At 52.7% G+C, this 19,702-nt stretch overlaps 1 protein-coding gene across 2 annotated transcripts in view; it reads left to right on the forward strand.

The window, feature by feature from the left end:
• The window catches only part of gnao1b (guanine nucleotide binding protein (G protein), alpha activating activity polypeptide O, b), a 360,805-nt gene that overhangs the window by 320,664 nt on the left and 20,439 nt on the right, over nt 1–19,702 (forward strand). The window contains exon 7 of one of the 2 annotated variants that reach the window (XM_072518466.1): nt 15,542–15,695. The exons of the other annotated variant lie outside the window; for it this stretch is intronic. Within the exon in view, the coding sequence (XP_072374567.1) occupies nt 15,542–15,695 (154 nt within the window). The remainder of the gene's footprint in view (nt 1–15,541; nt 15,696–19,702) is intronic. 2 annotated transcript variants of the gene reach the window in all.

Below are 19,702 nucleotides of genomic sequence, written 5' to 3' on the forward strand. Positions count from 1 at the left end.
GACCTCCAACTGTTGGCTCGCATGGGGGTTCCTGCCTCCACCAGATGTACATCATCAACAGTGTGGTGCTCACCAGATTGTGCCCCAGTGGCTTGACCACTAACATTTCCCACCAAGGTGTATGTATCTGCGCTGGCGGAGGGTGGGGATGACAGCTGTGCTGTGACTACAACAGTTGCATCCTCGGAGCTCTCCTCCGAGGTGTTCTCCTCGGAGTCAGGAGAGGGGGCCGCCCGGGATGGGCCGGTGTCATCGGCTGCTGGACATGTGGACAGTGGAAGGGATGAGTCAGTCAGTAAGGCAATCACTACTCACATTTGACAAGTCCTCTGGTGCTGAAGGGGGAGAGGGATGGAAGGAGGGTTAGGAGTCACCTGGGGGGATTCTCCCTTGGGACATTGGTGTCATGATATTCAAACACACACATCATGATGGACACACTAACAGGCAAATCAGAGTACACAACACCACAACCAATCACAGACAAGAACACCAACCACATAAAAAGCACGAGCACGACACCTGGAGGGGAGTAGGTCTGGGGAGAAGGAAGCATGAAAGAGCTGTTGAAACACCACAAGCAGGGAGCCCCCCACGTGCAGAGTGCAAAGACCAAGTTGTAAATAGTGAGTTTAAATAAACAAGCGTTGTACCATATGCAACTGTGTTGGCTCTTCTGTGTGTTAGAACACCCAACACCACATGGTACAGGAGTGGATCGATACCTGCCTACCAACCTGCCATTCTGGACATGGACCACACCGGCAAACCGCAGCCGATGCAAGTCACGGGGAACCTAGGCACCAACTGGAAGCTCTACAGGCAGCGATTTGACCTGTACATCCGTGCCACCGAAAAACAGAATGTCTCGGATGATTCGAAGATTGCAATGCTCCTCTTCTACGCAGGCCCCCACCCAAATGATGTCTTTAATTCACTGGTGTTCGAGGAAGGCGAAAACCAGGCCAAATATGACACGGTCATCCTCAAAATGGACCAGCACTTTCAAACTGAAGTAAACGAAACTTTCGAAAGATACATCTTTCAGCAACGCCTGCAAGGTAAGGAGGAGCTTTTTCAACCCTTTTTGACGCACCTCCGGATTCTGGCGCAGTCCTGCGGTTACGGCACCACCACAGAGTCCATGATCAGGGACCAGATTGTTTTTGGCGTTGCCTCCAGTGGCCTACGCCAGCAGCTTCTTAAAATAAAGAGCCTCACCTTAGCGTCTGCTGTGGAAGCCTGTGTCCTCCATGAGAATGCTGCCTGCCGTTTTGCCCGATTTCAGGCGTCCGAGTTGGCACGGAGGGGGTCCCCAGCCGTCGAATCGGCAAGCCAGGCCGCCCACGACGTTGAACGCATCCAGGCCGTCGATTTCTTCCCGCCCCACGGCCCGGACGACAGCGGCCGCTTCCCGCGCTTTTCGCGGTCTCCCGCGCAGGTGCGCGCCAAGAATAACGGCCACAACGAGGGACGCACTGCGCAGGCGCGCCCACCGCAAGATCGCACTGCGCATGCGCAGTGGCGCAACGAACGCCGTGACGTCATGACGTGCAGCAAGTGTGGAGGTCTACACTTAAAAGGGCAATGTCCTGCAAAATACCAACAGTGCAACAGATGTGCCATGATAGGCCACTACGCAGCCCGCTGTCGTGCGGCTCAACCCATGGATCCGGCGCATCCTCGACAACCTCGCACACGAGTCAGGACCGTCCAGCCCACGCATCAAGACTTCCAGTTAAGTGATGCAGATGACCAGGATGACTTCAGAGTTGCCGTCATTGATGTCAACAAGGTCAATGCCATCAATCCAGACGATGAGTGGTGTGCCACCCTGACGGTCAACCGATCGCGCGTCGCCTTCCGTCTGGACACCGGCGCATCCGCCAACCTGATTGCTTACTCTGCAGTCCAGGCCATGAAGGTCAAACCACTCATCACACCATCCCGGCTTAAGATGGTTGACTATAACGGGAACGTTATCCCGTCCGTAGGATCTTGCCAGCTACAGGTGACTCACAAGAGGTACACGGCCACACTCCCCTTCGAAGTTGTGGGCTCATCAAAGGACTCGTTACTGGGCGCACAAGCGTGTAAGGTCCTTCACCTGGTACAGCGCATCATGTCTCTCTCTCCAGATGAGATATCCGACTTCCCGGATGCTGAGTTCCACGCGAATCTCCATTCCCTCCTCGCTCACAACCAGGAGGTTTTTGAAGGCATGGGGACATTGCCACACACGTACAAGATTCGACTCAGACCGGACGCCATCCCTGTCGTTCACGCACCTCGCAGGGTTCCTGCGCCTCTCAAAGACCGCCTCAAGGCACAACTGCAGATTCTTCAGGACCAAGGGGTCCTATCCAAGGTCACGGAGCCCACGCCATGGGTCAGCTCCATGGTCTGTGTAAAGAAGCCCTCTGGCGAGCTCCGTATATGTATAGATCCAAAAGATCTGAACAACAACATCATGCGGGAACACTATCCCATCCCGAAACGAGAAGACCTCACCAGCGAGATGGCGCGAGCCAACATATTCACTAAATTGGATGCGTCCAAAGGATTCTGGCAGATCCAACTGGACCCGGCCAGCCGAAGACTATGCACATTCAACACCCCTTTTGGCAGATTCTGCTACAACCGGATGCCATTCGGCATCATTTCGGCATCTGAAGTATTCCACCGCATTATGGAGCAGATGATGGAAGGCATCGAAGGGGTACGTGTATATGTGGACGATATCATCATTTGGTCCACCACTCCGCAGGAACACATGCATCGTCTTCGACGTGTCTTCACCCGCATACGGCAAAATGGCCTGCGTCTCAACCGTGCGAAGTGTGCTTTCGGCCAGACGGAGCTGAAATTCCTCGGGGACCACATCTCAAGGTCCGGGGTCCGTCCCGATGCAGACAAGGTTAGCGCCATCACAGCCATGCCACGACCGGCTGACAAGAAGGCTGTCTTAAGATTCCTGGGCATGGTCAACTTCCTTGGGAAGTTCATTCCCAACCTGGCTTCTCATACAACAAACATGCGCCATCTCGTAAAAAAATCGACGGAATTCAACTGGCACCAGTCGCATCAGCAGGAATGGGAGGAGCTCAAGCACAAACTGGTCACGGCACCAGTGCTGGCCTTCTTTGACGCGACTCGCCCTACAAAGATCTCAACAGACGCCAGCCAATCTGGTATTGGAGCGGTACTCCTGCAAAAAGACAGCACGTCATCATGGGCCCCGGTTGCGTATGCCTCACGAGCCATGACCCCTACCGAACAGCGCTACGCGCAAATCGAAAAAGAATGCCTGGGCTTGTTAACTGGACTGGACAAGTTCCACGACTATGTGTATGGCCTGCCACGATTCACGGTCGAAACTGACCACCGCCCCCTGGTCAACATCATTAACAAAGACCTGAACGACATGACTCCTCGCCTCCAGCGCATCTTACTCAAACTCAGGAGGTACGATTTTGAACTGATCTACACTCCGGGGAAGGAACTCATAGTGGCGGACACTCTTTCCCGAGCAGTGAGCACACCACCAGATGCGGAGGGGTTCGTGCGTCAAATTGAGGCACACGTGACTCTGACAGCAGCAAATATGCCAGCTGATGATCCTTGTCTGGCCCACATACGCGCAGAGACGGCGACTGACCCTCTGCTGCAGCGAGTGATGCGCCACATGACGGAAGGGTGGCTAAAAGGGCAGTGCCCCCAGTTTTACAATGTGCGAGATGATCTCACCAATATAGACGGGGTCCTTATGAAATCGCATAGGATCGTCATTCCACACAGTGTGCGCCAGATGATTCTTCGTCAACTACACGAAGGCCACTTGGGTGTCGAAAAATGCAGACGAAGGGCCCGGGCGGCGGTATATTGGCCGGGTATTAATGAAGACATAGCCAACATGGTGCTCAACTGCACAACCTGTCAGAGGTTTCAGCCGGCGCAACCTCCGGAAACACTTCTACCACACGAGATGGTGACGTCCCCCTGGGCGAAGGTGGGTGTTGACCTATTTCACGCGCTCGGCAGAGATTACATTGTTATTATAGACTACTTCTCAAACTACCCGGAAGTCATGCCTCTCCATGATCTGACGTCGTCCGCAGTCATTGGGGCCTGCAAGGAAACGTTTGCTCGCCATGGCATTCCAAGGACTGTCATGTCAGACAATGGACCTTGTTTTGCCAGCCGTGAATGGTCGTCCTTTGCCGCAGCATATGGTTTCACTCATGTGACATCCAGCCCTCTGCATCCACAATCGAACGGGAAGGCTGAAAAGGGTGTCCACATCGCAAAGCGGCTCCTGTGCAAGGCGGCTGATGCCGGATCGGACTTTAACCTTGCCTTGCTGGCCTATCGATCGGCCCCGTTATCCACGGGCCTCTCGCCAGCGCAGCTACTAATGGGTCGCTCCCTCAGGACGACGGTACCTTCCGTCCTGGCACCGACAACAGACCATGAGGCGGTTCTTCGGGACATGCAACTGCAGCGTGATCGCCAGAAAGGTCGGTACGACACACGAGCGACGGACCTGCCCCCCCTGTCCTCCGGAGACAAAGTACGCGTCCATCAACCGTATGGTGGCTGGTCAGCACCGGCCGAAGTCCTCCGACAAGTGGCTCCCCGCTCGTTCCTGGTTCGCATGCCGGATGGTTCCGTGCGTCGCCGCAATCGGCGCGCCCTTCGCCGACTTCCACGTTCACAGCCACACAACACGCCAGATCCTCAACAGGCTTCCGAGGATGACTTTGTGGAGCTGCCGCACATCACGCCCTTTCCATCGCCACCCATGGCCATGCCTGCACAGCAGCCGGTGGTTCTTGATCCACCCTTAAGGCGGTCAACCCGAATTCGTCGCAAACCCATTAGAATGGACTTATAATACAGTTCATATGTTTAATAAGTTGGACAATTTTACATGATAACCTGTTGTTGTTTATCGTTCCAGATGTCGTCTGACTGGACAACTGTTCAAAATTTTTTTTCTTCTTCTCTCGTTCGCATTTCTGTTATGTTATGGTACAACTGGATTCATGTGACGCACTCGACATCGCCCCATGTACATAGTTCCGTCATAGACACATGCTGCACACGACACACACACACTCTTAGATGCACTCACGTCACGATCATATTTATTACCACGTAGGCACATATCTTTGTAAAAAGGGGGGATGTCATGATATTCAAACACACACATCATGATGGACACACTAACAGGCAAATCAGAGTACACAACACCACAACCAATCACAGACAAGAACACCAACCACATAAAAAGCACGAGCACGACACCTGGAGGGGAGTAGGTCTGGGGAGAAGGAAGCATGAAAGAGCTGTTGAAACACCACAAGCAGGGAGCCCCCCACGTGCAGAGTGCAAAGACCAAGTTGTAAATAGTGAGTTTAAATAAACAAGCGTTGTACCATATGCAACTGTGTTGGCTCTTCTGTGTGTTAGAACACCCAACACCACAATTGGGGGGTAGAATGTTGGTATCTACTCACTCGTGCTGCCCGGTGTAGGTCATTGACCTTCTTCCGACACTGGAGGCCAGTCCTGCTGGTCACACTGCCCGAGCAGACTGCTGCCGCCACCTCGTCCCAGACAGCACTGGCTGCCTTGTGGCTCACCCTCCGGGGCCCTCGGGGGAACAGGACATCCCTCCTGGCCTCCACCGCGTCCAGGAGCCTCCCCAGGTCAGCGCCCCCGAATCTTGGGCCGGTCTCCTCGGCACCATTATTGCGAGCTGGCTGGAGATGGCTGAGCAAGTGCAGCTTAAGTGCTGCTCGACGTTGTTAGTGGGGGGTTGGCGAGCTGGCATTCGGGGCGAGAAGCCCGTGAGGCCTCGTTAAGTAGACCAATTAATGTTGAATAATGTTGCCGGCCTTGCTGGGCCAAGCGCCGGGAAACTTGCGGCAATTCCTGCTCGCGACAGCACTTGGAAATTTGTCCGGAGAATCGCGCCCTTAGTATTGCTTAAATGGAAGTCATTAGATTATTGCACCACGGTGGAATCATTGTATATTAATCATGGCATCTTTTAGATGGAGCTGCTTGACTAGTTAAAAACCTTTTTCCTGCATTATTACATTGAAAGGCAATGGGGTGGTGGCCACATTGGGTGCCCCCTGGGCAAAGAGAAACCCCTGAACGCTGGGGCCCGACCCCATGGTGAGAACGGCGGCCCGCTAGCAAAGGGACTCCCCGGAGTGCAGGGGCACGTCCACCAGGTAAGTATGGGTGATCCCACAGGACCGGGGGGTCAGTAACCCCCACCAGGATTGTTACCTGGAATGTAAGGGGACTCAACGGCCCAGTGAAAAGATCCAGAGAGTTCGCCCACCTAAAAAGCCTAAAAGCAGACATAATCTACCTACAAGAGACGCACCTGAGGGAGAAGGACCGACTGCTGGTAAGGAAGGGCTGGGTGGGACAGACATACCATTCATGCTGCGGGACGAGGGCTAGGGGAGTAGCAATATTAATTAGTAAGAGGACGAGGTTTACGGAAACCAAGACAGTTACGGACCAAGGGGGACGGTACGTCATGGTCAGCGGTGTCCTGGAAGGGGCACCGGTCGTACTGGTAAACGTGTACACTCCCAACTGGGACGACACAGAATTCATAAAGAAGACCATGGCAGAAATCCTTGACCTTGACCCACATCGACTGATTATGGGGGGCGCCTTTAACCGCGTGCTGGACCCACTGACCGACCGATCAAACCCCAGATCGGGGAAAAAGTCTAGTATGGCTAGGCAGCTAGGGGCCTTCATGGAACAGATGGGGGCAGTGGACCCATGGAGGTTCCTGCACCCGGGAGAAAAGGAGTTCTCGTTCTTTTCGCACGTGCACAAGGTGTACACTCGTATCGACTTCTTTGCAGTGGGGAAATCGGTGCTTCCAGAGATCACGGGAACGGACTACTCTGCGATCGTTATTTCCGACCACGCTCCACATTATATGGATGTGAGGTTGGAGACAGGCCGGGCCCAGCACCCCTCATGGAGGCTGGACACGGACCTCCTGGCTGACAAGGCTTTCTGCCAAAAACTATCGCAGGCCATAGGCGATTACATTAGTAACAACCAAAACGGAGAGGTCTCACCCTCTACGTTTTGGGAGGCACTGAAGGCTGTGATCAGAGGAGAGACCAGGCAAGTAGAGATAGGGAAGAGAGGGTGGCCAGGCAACAACTGGTGGACTCCATTCTGGAAGTCGATAGAAAATACTCCAAGGCCCTGACCTTAGGGCTGCTGGCGGAGAGGAAAAAGCTACAAATGGACTTTGACCTGCTATTCACTAGGAAAGCAGTGTATCAACTCCACCAGACACGGGGGACCTTCTACGAACACGGAGACAAGGCTGGCCGCCTGTTGGCTCACCAGCTGAGAAAGCAGGCAGCCACGAGGGAAATAGCGCAGGTTAAGGATAGTAAAGGCAGACTGGTAACAGAACCAAAGGAGGTCGGTCGGGCATTGAAGACCTTCTACTGGGTACTGTACACTTCCGAGCCCCCCCGACAGGGATGTGGGAATGAAAAAGTTCCTGGACAGATTGGAACTACCAGTGGTGGGGGAAGACAGATGGTGGGGAGCTGGAAGCACCAATAGACCTGGGAGAAATCATGGAGAGCATCAGCTCCATGCAAGCGGGGAAGGCACCGGGACCCGACAGGTTGCCGGCGGACTTCTACAAAAGATTCGCACCAGTCCTGGCCCCACATCTAAGGGACATGTTCGCGGACTCACTGGCAGGGGGCATGCTGCCCACAAAGATAGCGCAGGCCACAATCTCGCTGATACCCAAAAAAGATAAAGACCTGACGGAATGCGGATCATACAGACCCATTTCACTGCTGAACGTGGATGTGAAAATACTCGCAGAGGTCCTGGCCAAAAGGCTGGAGGGCTGCATACCAGAGGTGGTCGCAGAGGACCAAACCGGCTTTGTCAAGGGTAGGCAGCTCACAGCGAACATCAGGCGGCTGCTGAATGTGATAATGACCCTGCCCCCCCCGGGGAGAGAACACCAGAGGTGATTGTCTCCCTGGACACAGAAAAGGCCTTTGACAGAATCGAATGGAAATATCTCCTCGAGGTACTGGAACGGTTTGGGCTAGGAGCGGGATTCACCGCCTGGGTGAGACTCCTGTACAATGCTCCCAAAGCGAGTGTCCAAACTAACACCACCAGCTCTGAATACTTCCAGTTGCAGAGAGGAACAAGACAGGGCTGCCCCCTGTCCCCAATCTTGTTCGTGCTAGCCATCGAACCCCTGGCGATAGCCCTGCGGGACGCAAAAAGCTGGAAGGGAATCCGGAGAGGCGACAGAGAGCACAGAGTCTCACTCTATGCAGATGAACAGCTCCTCTATGTCTCGAAGCCACAGGAGGGACTGAAGGCAATACTGCAAATACTGAAAGAGTTTGGAACCTTCTCGGGCTACAAACTTAACCTGGGCAAAGGAGAGGCATTTCCAGTGAACCCAAAAGGGGGAGGGACAGAGCTGAAGGGCTCCCGTTCAAAACAGCCCAGAACAGATTCCGCTACCTGGGGATCCAGATAGCCAGAGACTGGACACAGATCCACAAGTGGATCCTGACCAGCCTGGTGGAGGAAGTAAGAAAAGACCTTCAACGGTAGGGCTCACTCCCACTCTCCCTGGCGGGGAGAGTGCAGACGATCAAGATGAACGTACAGCCAAGGTTCCTCTTCCTGTTTAGATCCATCCCGATCTTCATCCTCAAGGCCTTATTCCACAACGTAGACAGTCTAATCATGGCATTTGTGGGAGCGGGGGGGGGACGGGGGAGAATTCCCAAACCGACACTGCAAAGTGGGAAAGTCAGAGGGGGCCTGGCTCTACCGAACCTACAATACTACCACTGGGCAGCAACGGCAAAAAAAGTGAGGGGATGGGTACAAGAACCCGACACAGATTGGGTACAAATGGAGGAGGCATCCTGTAAAGGAACGACCCTCCGGGCCCTGGCCACGGCAGCACTCCCATCCTCCTCAACAAGGTACACAACGAGCCCAGTGGTAGCGGCCACGCTGAGAACATGGACCCAGTTGAACAGCACTTCGGGATAACCAAAATGTCCCCTATGGCCCCCATTTGCGGCAATCACAGATTCTCCCCAGCCATGCTAAATACCACCTTTAAAAGATGGAGGCAGGACAGGGGCACATTGACGATCGGGGACTTCTCCATAGGGCGCAGACTGGCGACAGTGGACAAACTGACGAGGAAGTGGAAACTAGCAAAAGGACAGGAATTGAGACACCTCCAAATAAAGCACTTCCTCCGCAAAGAGACAGTAGGGTACCCTGGGCCCCAGAAAGCACACTACTAGGGGACCTGATATGCACAAGCAGCGAGAAGCGGGGGCTCTGTGGGAAAATATATGGACAGCTACTGGACAGAGCCCGAACACCACTGGACGGGACCAGACAAAAATGGGAGGACGAACTGGGACAGATGTAGGTGTGGTAGTCACCACTAACTGCATTAGATGTATATTAGATGCAGTACGGTAAGACTCCTGTATTAGAGGTACATGGGTAAATCCATGCCTGATGGCTCCGCCCAGTAGGCGGCGTACAAATGTGTGTGCTCGCCAGGGCTGCTCCCATCCCATTCTGGTAGTAGCTACAGGAGGCCACACATCTTTGCTCAATAAAGCCTCGATTATTCACTACTCTCGTCTTTGTAGTAATTGATAGTGCATCAATTTATTGAGCAAAGATTTGTGGCCTCCTTTACTGAGCAAAGATTGTAAAACTATGGAACTTCGCATCAAGCCTGATCGCCTACAGCTGAACCCTCAAGCAGCCAACGCTACGTCCGCTTTTGACCACTGGCTAACCTGCTTCGAAAGCTACCTCCGAACATCTGCTGAAGAACCCTCGGACGCTCAGAAGCTCCAGGTCCTTTATTCATGGGTGAGCCCTGACATTTTTCCTCTCATCCGGGATGCGCCCACTTACTCTGAAGCAATGGAACTCCTGAAAGGACATTACGTTTGGCCGGTCTTAAAACTATACGCCAGGCACATCCTGTCCACGAGACAGCAACTCCCCGGTGAGTCCCTAGACGATTTCTGGCGTGCCCTACACATCCCGGCGAGGAACAATGACTGCCAGGCAGTTTCGGCAGCCGAGCATACAGAACTTTTAATCAGAGACACTTTTGTTACGGGCATGGGGTCGGCGTACATCCGCCAGCGCCTATTGGAGGGGGGTACACTTGATCTTGCGGGAACCAGGCAGTTCGCGAACTCGTTAACAGTGGCCTCCCATAACGTCCAGTCGTACGCCCCCTACCGCTGGGCACCACATGGGCATCGTGGGCCCCACCAGCTACCGACCCCAGCCCACCGCAAGCCTGCGCTGCGCGGCAGCCAGCCAACCCCGGGGGGCCCAAATGCTACTTCTGAGGGCAGAACAAACACGCCCGACGGCGCGGAGCGCAACCTGCAACGGCTGCAGAAAGAAGGGACATTTTGCTGCCGTGTGCCAGGCCCGGTCGGTCGCCGCTGTTTCTAGGCCCAGTGTTCCTACACCCCCCCACGTGCGGCCCTTGGGCGCCACGATCTTTAATGCCACCCATCATGTGAGCCCCGTGGGCGCCGTCATCTTTGGCGCCGCCTTGGACGGCGCCTCAGGATCCCTGCTCATCGGGAAGCTCATCTGGCTGCTCATCGTCCGCCACCACCGCTGACCAGCCCAGGGCCTCCCAGCATCAGCTGCAGCTCAACTCGATCACCCTCGACCAGTCCCGGCCTCACAACCTCGCAACTGCAACGACAACGGTTAAAATCGATGGGCAAAAGACGTCCTGCCTATTTGACTCCAGGAGCACGGAAAGCTTCACCCACCCCACTATGGTAAGGCGCTGCTCGCTCCCGGTACACCCCGTTTCCCAGAAGATCTCCCTGGCCTCCGGATCCCATTCTGTGGAAATCCGGGGGTACTGCATCGCGACCCTCACCGTCCAGGGCGTAGAGTTCACCAACTTCCGGCTCTACGTCCTCCCCAACCTCTGCTCTGTAAATCGGTCTGGACTTCCAATGCCACCTCCAAAGTTTAACTTTAAAATTCGGCGGACCCCTACCCCCCCTCACCGTCTGCGGCCTCACGACCCTTAAGGTCGATCCACCTTCCTTGTTTGCAAACCTCACCCCGGATTGCGAACCCGTAGCCACCAGGAGCAGACGGTACAGTGCCCAGGACAGGACCTTCATCAGGTCGGAGGTCCAGCGGCTGCTGCGGGAAGGTATCATTGAGGCCAGCAACAGCCCCTGGAGAGCCCAAGTGGCTGTAGTAAAGACTGGGGAGAAACACAGGATGGTCATTGACTACAGTCAGATCATCAGTCGGTACACGCATCTCGACGCATACCCCCTCCCACGCATATCTCATATGGTCAATCAGATTGCACAATACCGGGTCTTTTCCACAGTGGACCTGAAGTCCGCCTACCACCAGCTCCCCATCCGCAAGGAGGACCGCCAATACACTGCGTTCGAAGCAGATGGCTGCCTCTATCACTTCCTTAGGGTTCCCTTCGGCGTCACTAACAGTGTCTCGGTCTTCCAACGTGAGATGGACCGAATGGTTGACCGGTACGGACTGCGGGCCACCTTCCCGTACCTAGACAACATCACCACCTGCGGCCACGGTCAGCAGGACCATGACGCTAACCTCCTAAAATTCCTCCAGACCGCCAAACTCCTTAACCTCACGTACAATAAGGAGACGTGCGTGTTCCGCACCAACCGCTTAGCCATCCTTGGTTATGTTGTGGAAAATGGAGTTCTAGGGCCCGACTCCGACCGCATGCGCCCCCTCATGGAACTCCCCCTCCCCCACTGCCCCAAGGCCCTGAAACGATGCCTGGGGTTCTTCTCCTATTATGCCCAGTGGGTCCCTAATTATGCGGACAAGGCCCACCCACTCATTCAGTTCACAGTTTTTCCCCTGACGGCTGAGGCCCGACAGGCCTTTAACCGCATCAAGGCAGATATCGCCAAGGCCACGATGCACGTGGTCGACGAGTCCCTCCCTTTTCAGGTCGAGAGCGATGCATCGGACGTAGCTCTGGCCACCACCCTCAACCAGGCAGGCAGGCCCATGGCATCCTTTTCCCGCACCCTCCATGCCTCCGAAATTCGGCACTCCTCTGTCGAAAAGGAGGCCCAAGCCATTGTGGAAGCTGTGCGGCATTGGAGGCATTACCTGGCCGGCAGGACATTCACTCTCCTCACTGACCAACGGTCGGTTGCCTTCATGTTCAATAACACACAGCGGGGCAAGATCAAAAACGATAAGATCTTGAGGTGGAGGATCGAGCTCTTCACCTACAATTATGAAATTTTTTATCGCCCCGGTAAGCTCAACGAGCCCCCCGATGCCCTATCCCGAGGTCCATGTGCCAGCGCACAAGTGGACCGACTCCGGACTCTACACGATGGTCTCTGTCACCCGGGGGTCCCCCAGTTCTTCCATTTCATAAAGGCCCGCAACCTGCCCTACTCCATCGAGGAGGTCAGGACTGTCACCAGAGACTGCCAGGTCTGTGCAGAGTGCAAACCGCACTTCTACCAGCCAGATCGAGCGCACCGGGTGAAGGCCTCCCGCCCCTTTGAGCGCCTCAGTGTGGACCTCAAAGGGCCCCTCTCCTCCACCGACGAAACACGTACTTCCTGAACGTGGTCGATGAGTACTCCCGGTTTCCCTTCGCCATCCCATGCCCCGATATGACTTCTGCCACGGTCATTAAAGCACTCAACACCATCTTCACCCTGTTCGGTTTCCCCGCTTACATCCACAGCGACCGGGGATCCTCCTTTATGAGTTATGAGCTGCGTCAGTTTCTGCTCAGCAAGGGCATTGCCTCAAGCAGGACGACCAGCTACAACCCCCGGGGAAACGGGCAAGTGGAGAGGGAGAACGGGATGGTCTGGAAGGCCATACTGATTGCCCTACGGTCTAAGAATCGCCCAGTCTCCCGCTGGCGGGATGTACTCCCCGACACGCTCCACTCCATCCGATCGCTCCTCTGCACTGCAACGAACTAAATCCCCCATGAACGTCTTTTTGCCTTCCCCAGGAAGTCCACCTCCGGGGTCTCGCTCCCAAACATGGCTGGCAGCTCCTGGACCTGTCCTCCTTCGCAAACACGTGCGGACCCATAAGTCGGACCTGTTGGCCGAAAGGGTCCAACTACTGCACGCTAACCCACAGTACGCCTACGTGGCGTACCCGACGGGCGCCAGAATACAGTCTCCTTCCGGGACCTGGCACCCGCTGGATCCTCACCCATGGCCCACCACCCGACCCCCCCCCCTCCAGTTGCCCCTGTGCCACACACCCTCCCCCCAGCGCACCTCACCATCCGTCCTCCCACTGGTCGGCGCCCGCATCACCACCAGGACCGAGGCGATCACAGCCCCCCCCCCCCCCCCCGGACTCTTTTTTAAAATGGGGAAACCACAAGAGAAGAGGAAGAGTGCTGAAACCAATGGGGAGGGGGAGAAGAAGGGGAGGGGGTATCATAGACCGATCCAGAGGGCAGCAAAATGTACGTACAGCTAGTCAAATGAAGGACAAAACAAACCTCTCTGTAAAATAAAGCAAATTAGCGTGGGCAAGAAAAAGGTAATGTAGATAAGCAACAACTGTTTATAAATATAAGAAAAGCCAATAAAAAGATTTTCCAAAAAAAAAAGACCCCTATGGCCACAGGTTAAAAGTATATTATAATTAGATACCCAGCCAATTTAGTGATATCATTAATAGATGAACAAAAGTATTAATGACCATTCATTAGTCTGATAAATGGGAAAGGCTGGGTTAGTAAAATGCTGAAAATCAGACCTAAAAGACCTGTTAACACCTGAAAAGAAAGGTTAAGATTTCCTACTTCTTTAAAAAGGTGTGATCGTAACATTTATTCATGTGTAATCAATATCCCCAAATTGTTTCAGCATTCAAATTGACAGGAAGGTCTGATAATGTTATCTTTCTTCACATCACTTAGTGATTTCATTCAGCCCTTCCAGCATGCGACTGACTGAAAGAATCCATTTCTACATTGAGCTGCTCTTCAAATCTTTTCTCCTTGTATTATTGATTGGTCAGGCACATAAACGTTCTGTTCAAGTAAACAGATCCTTGGAATGTGAGACCAGGGTAGCTTTTTCTCATTGCGATTTCCATTAAAGGGAAAGTAACAGAGTTTGGAGTGGATGGTATGTGCAAGAGTGAAATAGATTTTTGCATTCCTATGTGATGAACACAAGGTGGCAACACTGAAGTAAAGTGGTGTCAATACTTAGGAGCTCGGACAATCATTGAATGGTATAGCTGAAACTGTAAAACTGTTTTTTTTAGCCATACTGATAATCTCTAGAAGTAAAATGCAATCAAACGTTCTATTTGTGTGAACTTTCAATGGTTACAGGCTAAATTCCACTCTATTCATTATGTAAAGAGACGCCCATTTGGGGCATGCTGCATTGATGCTAGTGATATTTTTTTGGATTGCACTGTGACATAACAGTGTGCCTTCAATGCCGTGTGACCATCCCATGACTTTGGGTGTGCTTCATCCTCCTTTTGTCTGCTCTCTGGTATCACGTCCCTGGGGGAAGGAGGCAGCCTTCCAGCTCCAGCCTCACGCTACAGCCTCATGACACCATTCCGCCACCGGCTGACTGTTGCAAACAAAATGCTAATAATGAGATTTTCAGACACCAACCCAAATTGGCAGGTATGAAGCTTCTCTTGACCAAGAATTGAAAACAGCAGTGTGACCTCTGGCCGGGACCTTTTTTTGAGCGAGCTCCTCCCACCGCCATTTGCCATGTTGAAGATGTACGAGTCTTTTCTAAAAAAAAAATTCCTGTTTTTCACTTTGCCTCAACATATGCCCTATAAAATGCAATGCATCTTTTTTACGCTTTTCATGCATTTGATAGCCTTTCTTTTAGCTCATGTCTTCATGACCTGACATTGGGGTGTTCAAATAGGCAACAGACTTCTTAATCTGTCAGTTCCATCACTCCAGCCTATCAAAATCTATCTTTTAAGCCATTGCAGCTACTAAAACAAAAAGATCATGGCAAAGATTCAAAGGTCGGGAAGAGGTCAATCACCGTCTGTTTTCAAGTCCGGATTAATTCAAGGATCTCTTGACATCCTTGGTTAATGTATCCAGTTAATGTTTTCCACTGCTGTGGTTGCATGGATTCTGAGCCTAGAAATAGAAAAAGGCAGCAAGTCTTCAGCTCTAGTTCCAAATACATGCATGGTGCATGATTTATACCGTAAAATAAAATGATTTGTTTTAAGTAGATGCACTTGTAACATTATGTGAAAAATGTTGGTAGCGTTGACCTTCTGTAATTAACCCTCGATTTAATATAAAAATGGTAAAATTAGATCTGAGCTGTCAAGATAGAATTGCTATGGTTTGATGCTGAGTGCATGCCATAACAAAGGGCGTTCTTTGTTTCAGAATCGCATGCATGAGTCGTTGAAGTTATTCGACAGTATCTGTAACAACAAATGGTTTACAGATACTTCCATCATCCTCTTTCTCAACAAGAAGGACATATTTGAGGATAAAATTAAGAAATCTCCATTAAAGATCTGCTTCCCTGAGTACACAGGTAACTAGGTTACCTCCGCATGTATTGGGGTGAATGGGAAGGGAGCACACAAGCCTGAAAAATGGCAATTGGATTCATTTGGTAATTAATTTTGAAATTCTATGGCTTGAACATGCATTCTTTGAAAGTTAACATTTGAGGCTTTGTATTCTCAACATTCAAAAGGGTTATTTTCAAGGCACTTGTGTCTGGAAATACAACAAGAATGTGGTTTATTTATGAGCGAGAAATGTGAGGAGACATTTTAATAATCTAGGAAATGACAGGACATGGGTCCATCAACAGAACCCAAAATAGATTTTGCCCTCTTCTCATTCACTCCCCTTCAAGTAGTAGGAGCAAATTATGCTAGTTATGAGACAAGTAATTCCCAATTCCTCTTGATAATTTAGTGGGAATTCAGTCAGAGGTGTTAGAAAATGTAAGCAGCATTCAAGATAAGGTGGGCATGTTTTTAAGCAGATTGGAGATTTAGTTAAACATAAAAAGTTAAACTTTGAAGGAAAACTTTAACCATTTTCTTCATGATGAGGGACACTTCAGAGGATGTTGGGGCACTGCACTGTCAGCACTGTCAACTTTCAGGTGTGATGGTAAACCCAAGCCCCATCAGGAGGCAGTGAACTATCTCAAACACGACTGTCCAAAGAAGAGCTTTTTAGGTGTGGTGGCTAATATTTGTCTTTCAATCTACATGATAAAGAACTGATTATCTAGCCATTAATTTTGCTGTTTGTTGGAGCTTTCTTGTATAGTTTGACAGCTGTGGTTCTCTACATTACAACCATAACTATGGGCGCTATTTAGTGGCGCATTGCGCTTAAGCGAGAGCGCGATGAGGCTGTTAAATAGCGGGAGAGGCCAAAAACGCGAAGAGGGCCGGGTGCCGATCCGTTCACGAACTAACCAACCCACCCCCCTTGGCAAAATCCGGATTTCGCTTAGCGTGGCAAGAAACTAATATTCACCACTTAAGGCCAATCTCCATACAATTAACAGGAGCAAACCACTATCTAACGACCTCCCGTTATCTAAAGGATCTCCCCAGCAAGTGGCCACGCGGGCGGTGATTAGCACTCCTTTTTTAAAACTTGAAACTGGTGGAGGAGTTACTGCGGGGACCCGAGTTGGCGGCACTGTAGCACAGTGTTTAGCACTGTAGCTTCACAGCTCCAGGGTCCCAGGTTCGATTCCCGGCTTGGGTTACTGTCTGTGCGGAGTCTGCACATTCTCCCCGTGTCTACGTGGGTTTCTTCCGGGTGCTCCGGTTTCCTCCCACAACCCAAAGATATGCAGGTTAGGTGGATTGGCCATGATAAATTGTCCTTAGTATCCAAAAAGGTTAGGAGGGGTTACAGGGAAAGAGTGGAGGTGTGGGCTTAAGTAGGGTGTTCTTTCCAAGGGCCGGTGCAGACTCAATGGGCTGAATGGCCACTTCTGCACTGTAAATTCTATGATTTTATGAGTAGCAAAGACCCCGGGGGCAGTGGGTTTGTTGCCCTGGTGCTCGGAAGGGGTGGGGGAGGAACACTGGGGAAAGCCTTGGTCAGGGTGGGTCACCATGAGCGGTGGGCGTTACACAGCAAGGGGGTTGGTCGCCTATTGTCTCGGCTGGGGGGTTCTAATCGCCTGCGGGTCCGCCGTGCCAACCCCTGGGCGTGTTTACCTGTTCCGGGGGCAAGCTTAGTCCTTGTCTGTCCCACCGACCACCCACGACTCCCACTGACCACGGAGACCCTTGGCTGCGTGGCTGAAGGCTATTGCTAATTGGGAATTGGCAATCATAGTTAAGTGAGCACCTCACAATTCCCAAGTGGATCCCGGTGGGTAGACATGCCATGTTTTTGGGTTTTTTTCATAGAATTTACAGTGCAGAAGGAGGCCATTCGGCCCATCGAGTCTGCACCGGCTCTTGGAAAGAGCACCCTACCCAAGGTCAATACCTCCACCCTATCCCCATAACCCAGTAACCCCACCCAACACTAAGGGCAATTTTGGACACTAAGGGCAATTTATCATGGCCAATCCACCTAACCTGCACATCTTTGGAATGTGGGAGGAAACCGGAGCACCCGGAGGAAACCCACGCACCCACGGGGAGGATGTGCAGACTCCGCACAGTCTGCGGAGCATGTAGCATATAGAGGGTTAATTCCTAGCATCCCAATTATACTGCGATACCTGGACACAGTGCTTGAACACTGCAGGAAGCAACACCATGGACGCAGCGTCCAACATCCGACGACAGAGTGGCTTGACCCCAGCACCGGGAACATAACCACAGCTGGAGGGTGTGTGAGTGCACCGGGTAGGGGCACTGCGCCCAATCCAGGTACCGTTACATGCGGGTGTCTGGGGTACAGGGTGAGGGGTCCGGTGAGCAGGGGACCCCGCTGCAGCCGGGGCTACGTGGGCAGGGTGTGCTGATGGTGGCGGGGCGGGAGCACTGGTGGGCGGTCTGGAGAGCCCCGGGGTGGAAGACACCGTTGGTTATCAGTTTCACAGCCTCTCCCAATTCCTCACCACCATTTTACGGTATGGGCGATATTTTGGACCCAGCGCAACTCGCTGGGTGGTGCTGCTAGCATGCCAGCCGGCCAGACGGTGGAGAAGGTGGTAGCGGCAGCACGACAAAGCCTCGAGGTGCTGGGCACCAGCTGGGTCCTGCAATCCAGTAGATCTCTGACTGCTATCTCGCCTGCCCATTCCTGCCTCCACCTGATGTGCATCAGAAACTGTGTGCTGCTTACCAGATCGTGCCCCAGAAGCATGACCACTACCGTTGCCCACAGATGTGTATGTCTCTGTGCTGGTGGAGAGTGGGGATGACAGCTGTGCTGCGACTATTATGGTGGCATCCTTGGAGCTCTCCTCCGAGGTGTTCTCATGGGAGGCGGGGAGTGGGGACCACCCCTGATGGGCTGACGCCACCGGCTGGAGGTCCAGTGGGAGAATGAACACATGGTCAATGGGAAGGATGGGACAGTCTGCATGGCATTAACAACTCGCATTTGACAGGTCATATCGGTGGTGGCCGGGGGACCCTTGCCTCTGCGACGTTGTTCGTGACCGATCTGTTCTCGGCCACTCCCATATCCTCCAGGGCCCGTTCTTCATAGGGGCCGAGGACTCTGATGTCCTGCACCCTGCATCCTGCCTGGGCCCTCTCCCATCGGTTGTGGGCCTACTTCACATGAGGTGACACAGGGTGGGTATTGTTAGCCGCACACGTGGTTACTCACGGGGGGGCAGTATGGGGGGAGTATAGATGGGGGAGATTATGTGGTTGGAAGGGGAGGGGGAATCTGGGGTCCAGTGCAAACTCATCCGAATGGACCGGTGCAGATCATTGACCTCCTTACGTCATTGGGTGCCAGTCCTCTGGTCACGTTCCCTGATCTGACGGTTGCAGCCCAGGCTGTGGTAGCTGCTCTGTGGCTGGCCCTCCTGGCCCCTCGGGGGATCAGAGCACCCTGTCTCCTCTCCACCGTGTCCAATAGTAGTCCCAGATTGTCGTCACCAAACGTGGGGCTGGTCTCCGTGGCGGCATGGCTGCGTGCAGAGTGGGGTTGGCTGTGCAGGAGCAGTTGGAGTGCTGCTGTCACTTGTTAGCGGGAGCTGGCGAGTGCGGTCCCGGGCAAACCATGATTTGTGGCGTGAATCCCGTTGGGTTTTGTTAAGTCAGCCAATTAACGTTTTGGAGCGGTGAAGGCCTCGCCGTGCCAAGCGTCGGGAGCTCGCGGCAATTCCCGCTCACTACCACACTTAGGAACGCTTCCACTAAATCACGCGCAACACTTCAATAGGATTTCATTGGCTGTGAAGCAATACAAGAAGGTTGCTACTTCTGATAGATTCCTAAAAGCCAGAGATCACCTGGGAAAACAAAAGCTCTGGCTAAGATTTGTACAAAATTAGTTTTCCAACAAAAGTATCAAATCTGTTATTGAAAATGCATTCCAAGGGCATGCTTTAATGTAAGTGTCATTTGTGGCGGGTTTGCTGGG

The sequence above is a fragment of the Scyliorhinus torazame genome, chromosome 10 (assembly GCF_047496885.1).
Source record: "Scyliorhinus torazame isolate Kashiwa2021f chromosome 10, sScyTor2.1, whole genome shotgun sequence".
Lineage (NCBI taxonomy): Eukaryota > Metazoa > Chordata > Chondrichthyes > Carcharhiniformes > Scyliorhinidae > Scyliorhinus > Scyliorhinus torazame.